This window comes from Lepisma saccharinum, chromosome 6 (assembly GCF_977018435.1).
Source record: "Lepisma saccharinum chromosome 6, izLepSacc3.1, whole genome shotgun sequence".
Lineage (NCBI taxonomy): Eukaryota > Metazoa > Arthropoda > Insecta > Zygentoma > Lepismatidae > Lepisma > Lepisma saccharinum.
Window position 1 is genome coordinate 39,843,136 of NC_139234.1, and position 9,446 is coordinate 39,852,581.

At 38.2% G+C, this 9,446-nt stretch overlaps 1 protein-coding gene across 1 annotated transcript; it reads right to left on the reverse strand.

Moving 5' to 3' along the window:
- Positions 1-1,347: 1,347 nt before the first annotated feature.
- LOC145989329 (uncharacterized) lies at positions 1,348-9,033 on the reverse strand. The gene is made up of 3 exons (XM_083124665.1): positions 8,664-9,033; positions 3,237-3,536; positions 1,348-1,540 (listed from the first exon to the last, which is right to left on the reverse strand). Exons 1-2 carry the CDS (start codon positions 9,016-9,018, stop codon positions 3,241-3,243), a joined length of 651 nt encoding a protein of 216 aa, XP_082980791.1. The 5' UTR covers positions 9,019-9,033; the 3' UTR covers positions 1,348-1,540; positions 3,237-3,240.
- Positions 9,034-9,446: the final 413 nt, after the last annotated feature.

The window sequence follows — 9,446 nt, forward strand, 5'->3', positions numbered from 1 at the left end:
ATTAAAAAAGGAGTAAGAAAGAAACAGTAAAGAGAAAGGAAATGGATGAAGAAAGAGAGCAAAGGGGGGAAGAGAGGATGAGGAGAGTGAAGAGAGGAAGATTGAAGGAGGAGCAAAAGAGAAATAGTAAAGGAAAATGGAAAGAGAGAGAGAGAGAGAGAGAGAGAGAGAGTATAAAAAAGATAGAAAGGGGAGATTGAAGGAGGACTAAGATAGAAACCTTTCTATATTTTTCTATCTAGCGGAGAAAATGAAATGGAAAAAGTATGACAGTAAGAGGGAAAAGTGAAAGAAAAGGAGAAGAGAAGGAGAAAGAGAAGAGAGGAAATGGAGAGGGGAGAGAGGAAAGTGAGACAAGAGAAAGAGCTCTAGAGGTGGCGGATTGAGGCGAAAATGAGGGAATGGAAATAATAGACAAAGAAGGAGAAGATAGGGAAAGTAGAAGAGAGGAGAGAAAAGAAATGATAAGAGTGAGGGTGGACGGAGAGATCTAGAGAAATTGCTGCAGTGGCTGCACAATGCGCGAACTTTCAGAGCGTGAAAGGTGTGTGTGCATATAAGTATATACCAGTAAATAGAATGATTAAAGAAGGAATTTACCTTTAAAGCATGCAGAAACTTATTTGAAAGTCTTATGGCAGTTTGAGTCCGTTATTAACACACATACGCAAACTTCTTCTTTTCCATCATTGCATTACACTGCAACATACCTTGAAGGCATGCGGGAAGATATGGAGAAAAGCCCCGCAAATTCACAATCACTGCTACTTGTGGAGTAGTACACATTTATTATACACTGGATGAACCCTAGAGCTTCTCCATGCAGAGAGTTTGCAGAAAATTCCCACCTGTAATAAGCAACCTCTGGAATCGAACCCGGGGCTCCTGAGTGGCAATCAAATTTACTATCAAACGCCGATCTACAGTACAAATGCATTTAAAAGCCAAGTGGTCACCTCAGAAATTGTGAATTGGATTCGTACCAATCCATTGAATTTGTTATTTTTTTGTTTTCATCCCATCCTCATAGTTAGGCTAATCAGGGTGAAAAGCAACATTAGATAACGAAAATACAAAATATGGAAAATAAATACAATTTTTGTTATTTTTTTTCTTTATTGCATGCTTTGAATACGAAGTATCTCATGCAGATGCAAGATTTGGGCTCTATACTTTGGTGATTTTGTTTAATGCCATTAATCAGAACACACACAATTGCTACAATTTATTTTCCACCATAGATTTGTAAGTAAAAATCAATGTATTAAACAAGTAATTTATTATTTTTACAAACAATTAATACATTAACAATAACACTGATTGATCTTATACATTAATTCATTCATTTGTCACGGAGTAAGTGAATAACATTGTAAATGATTTAGTATCTTGTACACCTTAGTTAAACATGTTTTATGTAATAAATATATAACTTAGAATGTAGCGAATTCCCTTAGCAAAATCAATGTTAAAACTTCAATTGATCTAGGAAATAACGTTATTATAAATATCAAATTCTTCTCTCTTTACGTGCCATTGCCTGTAAGAAAAGAAAAGATCCTTGTTATTACTATAGCAAAATTTTCTTAGTTGATATAACAATTACTGTTTACTTTTGCCACTTGCAAGGTACCACTTGGCTTGGCGAGGGTGTTCCAAGATCTGGACTGTGCACATCCGTATGGAACATGAAATTAGTGTTGGTAAGGACGTACGATTTGCAACGGTGATAGCGCTCAAGTTGCCAGCGGTACCTCACGTGTTAAATTTATGTAAGAAACTCTGTTTTTGTGTTTATTAGCACCAACATTTATTCACTTCTCCATCTTTTGTACATAAATGATTTACCATTTAATATACAGAATACAAAGATTTTGTTGTACGCAGACGATAGTACCGCAATAGTAAATGGAAATGATACGAACGAGTTAGAAACCAACATTCAAAAAACAATGAAGAAATGGAAGAAATAAAATCTTGGTTTGACAGTAATAAATTACTATTGAATGAACAAAAAACAAATTACGTGCTATTTCACACTAAACAAAACAATAAAATTAAAGATGTAGTAAAGAATAGTCATCTTCCAGTAATATTAGTTAGCGAAACACTAATTCAGGTATGCAATGTTTCATTCACTAATAAATTATGCAATAGAATTTTGGGGGAACTCACCGGCAAGTTTAGAAGCATTTAGAAAACAAAAGCAACCCATTAGGACTATAGAAGGTATAAAGCCTAGGGAATCGTGCAAAACGTTGTTTAAGAAATTTAAAATATTAACTCTCCCTTCACTGTACATATATGAAATGTCATTATATGCGAGAAAAAATATTGCTCTGCGAAGTTCAATAGAGCACACATATAACACCGGAGATAAACAGCTCTTAAAGTCTTACTTCACCAGGCTAACATTAGTTCAAAAGGGACCCCAACGGAGATGGCAATTAAAATATTCAACCATTTACCAAACGATATAAAAGCAGAAAGTAATACCAATGTATATGGTTTATAATAAGTAAAAAAAATAAGAAATAAAAATAATAAAAAATAAACCTCCTTGGCCGAGTGGTTAGCACAGAGTGCTACGACGCCAGAAATCGCGGGTTGGAATCCCGACCTGTGCGTGGGTATTATTTGTAAGTGTCCCTTCATTCAGTTTCATATCATCATTCACCCCCCTCGTCGAGATTAGCTAAAAGTGACAGAAAAGCGACGTTAAATAACAAATATCAAATCAAATCACAGTAGCCACGTGACTAGAGAAGTAGCTATATAAGGTTAAGTTGTCTTTAGTAAATGTCTCGTTATGTAAATGTTGTCTGCATGGCTTTATGTTGGACAAAAATAATAAAACATGTATACATTAATGATCAGGGTTGTTAAAGGTCAAGGAATTGAATTTTTTTATATATTCAATTCCGGTCCGGTAGAGAAAATCAGCAAGCGTAAATGGGTTCTGGAACGTAAGGAATCTTCTTATCTTTAAAGTATTTAAATTCTGTCCCGGAACCCTTTTCCCGTATACGGTCCAAGATCGGTATTGATATGAAACAATACGCAACTTGGACCGAATTTAAACAGTGCGAGAAAAAGGTTCCGGTCCCGTTACGGAACCCAATAGAACCCATTAGAAGTTATGAGATCCTGGAGCTTTAGCAACCCTGTTAATAATGTATTTCTGTCCACTGACAAATATTTATGTAAAAGAAGCCATAAATATATGCATAACTTACTTGGTCATTTAGATCCGGAGTCCCAAGAGCGTCTCCTCGTGTTTGGAATGGAATTGTACATCAAGTGATCCATGTAGGTCTCGTCAATGTTTCCGTAAGAGTTTCCTGCATCCGCTGCCTGCTTATTTTGGTTCATGACTTTAGCAATTCCGGAAACGGCCGCCAGGAGCAGAGATATCTTCCCAATTAATAGCGCCTTGAATGCAAGGATCTTCGCAACAATCACTCCAAAAGTGAGCAGCAGCACGTAGAAGCCTCCAAAAGCGACGAGTGGAAGGACCCTTCTTTTCTTATCGCCACCTAGAAATCGAAGAGAATGAAATCGTGACTGATTAGGTGATGTCCTCAATCAGGAAGTCCCAATTTAGGAACTGTGACGTAAGTTCCAAATTCAGGAACCGATATTTTCACGTGAAGTGTTTGAAGTGGAATGTGCCCAATTCAGGAACCGATATTTTCACGTGAAGTGTTTGAAGTGGAATGCTCCCAACTCAGGAACCGATATTTTCACGTGAAGTGTTTGAGGTGGAATGTTCCCAACTCAGGAACTGATATTTTCACGTGAAGTGTTTGAGATGGAATGTTCCCAACTCAGGAACCGATATTTTCACATGAAGTGTTTGAAGTGGAATGCTCCCAACTCAGGAACCGATATTTTCACGTGAAGTGTGTGAAGTGGAATGCTCCAAATTCAGGAACCAATATTTTCACGTGAAGTGTTTGAGGTGGAATGTTCCCAACTCAGGAACCGATATTTTCACGTGAAGTGTTTGAAGTGGGATGTTCCCAACTGAGGAACCGCTGCCTCGGGAGGGAAGGGGGAGAGTTAAGGACCTGTTTTTCAGAGGTTCTTATCGTTACTGCACGTTATCCTGAAATGCTACACATATTGGAGGGATGTTGAAACCGATTTTAGAAAACCATATAAGCCGACCATATAGACGTGTCTTACTGTAACGGAATAATGTTAACACCTTTACTCAAGGCGGCCCTTGTGGCGGAGTGGTTAGCACATCGCGCTACGACGCCAGGGGTCCCGGGTTCGAATCCTGGCCTGGGCATGGATATTTGTGAGTGTCCATTCATCAATTTCATCATATCATCACTCATCCCCATCTTCGCAAATTAGCCAAAAGTGGCACAGCAAGCGAAGTAAAATAAAGCAAATCAAACCAAACCTTTACTCAGTTTTTTGTACTCTGCTATCTCAAGCCTTGTGTCGTGGCTTTGGAAGGCGACCTACGTGAGTGACTCTGGGTGAATGCATTGCACACATTCACGCAGACAATGCATCACACACACACGTCTCATATTGCCAAGGCGAACAGAAATTCAGAATAATCAGCCACCCCTCTTATTCACCAGATCTGTCCCCCAGTGAATCTTGTCTGTTTCGACATTTGAAGTTCGAGTTAAATGGAGAGCGATTTGACGAAGACATGATGATCATGTACGCTGTGAACCGCTTTTATGAGGCTCGGGACGAATCCTTCTACGCCACTGGAATTATGAGCTTGTCATCCAAATGGAAACAGTGTGTTAATACAGGAGGAGACTGTATTGGAAATGATTACATGCTATTTTGTGTATTTTTCCAAATTCGGCTTGGACACCCCTCGTATACATATATCAATTTGGAGAAAAAGTACTGTTCTTTACGGGGAGTTTCTTCTATCGCCTTGCATATTTTGACTACATTGCAGATTCTTTGCTTGTAGGTCAGGTTAGCATCTACACAGGTGTGCTTAATGTCAACTATTTCAAACGCAAATTCATCCTCCGCCGAGGCAATTAGTAGGACTTCCTCAGTTGGAAAGATATTTCATTGAAATATCCAACTGATAAAGACCTTTTCCTGAAATGACATTGCTTTCATTGGAATTTCCATAGTTCCTGAGTTGGGTAATCGTGAATCGGGAATAAATGGATTAGCATGAACGATTTCAATGTAAATTCTCGAACGTAAGAAAAAGAAAGAAGGAAACTACTTTCGGTTCCGGTTGCACTGAGTTGCTGAGTTCTCTGGTATGGTGAAAATTGCTATTTTCTTAGTGTTCTGTCGTCTCTGAAATGTTGGTAAGTTATTTCTCTTAAATTGGAACATATCTAGATATGATAAAGCATTACAGAGTGCCCAACTGTTAATTAACATGCCTATAAACTGCAAAGAAGTGAAGCATGGACTCCGGTCCATAGTGGTGATTTGTTTACGTTCCGAGCAGTCACGGTGATCGACACCGATTCGGAACAGGAATCGAATGAGTGAATCGGAACCAAGACTGAGGGCGTCGGGAGCCGTTTGGTCATGTCTGTGGCTCCTGCAACGAGTTTTTCCTAAACAGCAGTATTTGAACTGTGTTCTATGTTGTGCGTAATATCAGCTGAAGTGTCCGAAAATTGCTAAATCTTTATATGGAATGTTTATGAGTTCTAATAAAATTAACTACGAGTGTGCGAAATGCGTAAAGCAAAGAAATGAATCTCGGGTAATGGTTCCGAATGTTTAATGATTTTTCGAAGTTTTATGGAAATATTAGGAAGTGTTTTAGAATACTGGAAATGATTATGTGAGTAAGCTCGAAGCTTGGAGAAACTAAATAGCACTGTTAGAAGCTTCGATAATTATGAATTACCAGAGAAATTGTGATTTTGCAATGTAGCATTCAGGAGCAGGCGTTCTTCATTTCCGGTCGGTTCGGACACGAGTTTTTCCTGATTTTCATGCGAGGCTTGAAGGGGGTTTGTCTTCGAGACCAGATATTACGTGATCGGGTGTTTAAATCATTTAGGAGCGTTATTTGAATGCTAAGAGCCCATAACCTGACCCGCATAACCTAACAACTAAATGATTTAGCGACGAATACCCCTTCGTCCGCATGCAAGACGACAGTCAACGAATTTTAGCTCGCAAACAAAGAATCGTATATGAGTATACGGGGAATACCAAAATTTTTCGGTACCCTTGACCCTCTGTACCCCCTGGAGAAAGTGAAATATTTTGCATGGTTTATGAAGATTTTGTTGTTTATGAACGTTTTCAGTTCATTTTAGCTCTCGCAAATGTGTTATTCTGAAGTAAAGTAGTTCTGTTGCCTTAGCATGTTACTTTACTGTGAAGCAGAACAGCTCGAAGGCTTCACGCAAGTGAATATAGCACCCAAGACGACTTTCCACAACAGCAGCTATAATTTTACGTAGTTAGGTTTGGTACTGATAGTTATTTTCGGCGTGTTCTTTCGCTATTTTAGTATACATACAAACAGTTTTTACTAACAAAAAGCTGCGAAAATACTTCAAAATTGCAGGTTTTAACTTACGTGTGCCATTCTTTGGTATCAAATATCTCTGTTATTTGTGCTTTTCTAACGCTAGAACTACTTTTACATTACATAAAACATTGAAATCTGTCGATTAAAAAAAAATTCCACGTATTTCTCGAAAGGGTACAGTGGTAAACGGTCCCATCGAACCATGTACAGGTGCCTGTACACCATGATAATTCGGAATTACACAATCAGAACTTGGTCCAAATGATAGTGAGTAAATTCACAACAGGCAATATGTGATTCAAGATTATTTTTCAGTATAGGGTATACGTTACAGGAATTTTAGCTTGTTTTTCGATACGTTCATCATAACGGTTCGTTTGATCTATTCATTATTAAAGTTTTGGGAATGGAGGAGTAATTACCCTAGTGTTTTCTCGTATTTTTCGCAGCCACCCCCTGATTCGTAAAGGGCACGAAACCTAACAAACGGCCAAATAAAATGAAATCACGCGTACACATGAATCGACCAGTTACAACCTTCAAGGTACCACAAAGACCGGGAAGAAATTCCATCAATTTAGTGCAATTTTAGCAACATTTCAAAACTTGAAGCTAGGGTATTGACTTGAAGATGATCATATGCGTTAATAATATATACTGCTGGACAAAAAAAACCGGACGCTTGCATTTTTTGTGATAACGCATACATTCTGATTCGAAGGCTAACTAAATTATTGGAAATATATTCAACAGAAAACAAACTTTGAGGATATTCTACATACATTAATAAGTTAAATTAGAACAAAAACGAAAGTTACAGAAAACTACCAAACTGAGAGCGTAATCCATAAGTAATTGCAATTCAGATGTCAAATATTAAAGTGTCCGGTTTTCTTTGTCCAGCAGTATATTTTGATCCTTCATCAGAACCGGCAAAAACAAACTTCTTGAATGTATTAGAAAACACCAGTCGTAAATAGTGTTTTTTTTTCGACATACCCCAATGCTCACACAACCATATATAGGAGAACAAATTTCCCTCAATTTAAATATTTCCCTTTCAACTTGAGTAGGTTCTTGCCTAAAATTGTCAAAATTAATTTTCTAATTGTCAATTTGTTAAATTTAGATAAGCTTGTGCTGATAAGCCATTATGCGAAATGTGAATAGGGGAAACGGGATGTAATCAAGAATATACTATGTCTTGAAAATGCTTAAAATATGCTAGATCATATAGACCCGGCTAAATATATATGTTTATCAGTGTCTTAATTCGGTCATTGTGCTGCTCGATCGCGATCAATGCAGCGGCTGGAAGCATGTCGCTTGCCGGCGAAATGGTATGTATGTAGCCTATGGCCTCAACTCCAATAACTAAATAAATGCACTAGTCATTTAGACTTGCCAACTTTAAAGAATAAAATTGCTATAGATTTCTTTACAACCTTCAAACCCTTTAGACTGAAATGTTGTGGAAAACTAATATCCTGCATTTAGCTATTCTCATGATCGTCCGGAAGAGGGGGAGGCAAGGGGGGCCGTGGCCTTCCTAGAAAATGAATGTCAACCTAAAAATGTATATTTCCCATACATAATTTTATTTCAGTCACGGTCATCTATATTTATTATTAAGAGGGCGTTGCAGGTACATGATAACTTCAAACTGAGTAATTGTTTTCAGGGGGCGACAATATTATGGGGGGTGCATGTGTCAGGTCCCCCCCCCCCACGGATGGAAAATACCTTGCTTGCCCTTCCCTAGAAAAAGTCCTGATGACCCCCAAGTATGTTATCTCTTTGTGGTCTGGCTGCTGTGAATAAACTTGATCAAAACCACATAGCATTTGTAATTAATGGAAACAAAATGAACGTACATACTCTTCTGAATTAGTAGTACTTTAACAAAGGTCTTCAAAATGAAATAACACAAACAATAAACTAAATTTCGTCATTCAAACGATAACGAAGTTTGCCCGGTAGAGAGAGTTAGAATTCAGGAAGGTTTGCAAGCCTGTGTGCATACCCTGCCAAAGCACCTAAATTCAATTAGTATTTTCATAACATGAATCTCTATATGTTTCAGGGTCATATCAGCCTTACTAAAATATATATAAACAAAGTCATGAAAGTCTAATCATCAATAAAAATATGGTCTTACGTGCATCCTTTGTGAGTCTAAGAGAGAAATTCTCAACTAGTCTCCGGAAAACCCTGGACAGCAGCCTCCTCCAGTCCTTCTTCTTGACCTGTCGCGTCGCTGGAGGCTGGCCATTGTCGTTCTCTGTAGGCTCCAGCTGGAAACCACCCAACAGATCGAAGGACTTGGTGGTGAGGAAACCCTTCAAAGCCTCCACGGCGGAGTCCTTCATGCAGTCGATGTCCCCCACCATCAAACAATCCAGAAACAATCTTCCCGAGGTACCATCGGCGGCATCCTCGTCTGGTACGGTCACCGCGGCACAGAGATTGACCCCAAAGAGACAAACAACAAGTAACACCTTTAGGGAACACATTTCCAAGCCTTCGAGATCTAGTTTCAAATGACACCGGCCTCAGCGACTTCTACCTTTTATATAAAGAAAGTTTTTCAACTTTCGACATCGCCCTTATGAATTATAAAAACAAATCTTTAACAAATCGAGCGCGTGTGTGGTACTTTGTTCGTTTCATATTCATATTTAATGACTTCGTAATAGCTCCTATCAGCTTACTCCTGGCAGAAAACGTGTAGTTTTCACTCGCGGAATGTTTGTATACTTTTACTGTTTACTGTATTTTTTTTATTGTCTTTGTAAGAGAGAGCTTAAATACTGGCTGCTCAAAGTTGATGTCTTTATGTAATCGTCAGCAGTTTAATTGATGAAAGAAATGGAGAAGTGTTTTTTAAGAGTAACGTCTCAATCAAGACATCACTATTTATATTGCGAAAATTCTTGTTGAT

What these genes read in the sequence shown, in the direction of transcription:
- LOC145989329 (XM_083124665.1), bottom strand. Translation starts at nt 9,018, where the DNA reads ATGTGTTCCCTAAAGGTGTTACTTGTTGTTTGTCTCTTTGGGGTCAAT. An exon ending in TAGACTCACAAAGGATGCAC is followed by an intron (nt 3,537 to 8,663) that starts GTAAGACCATAT and finishes TTCGATTTCTAG; the next exon opens with GTGGCGATAAGAAAAGAAGG.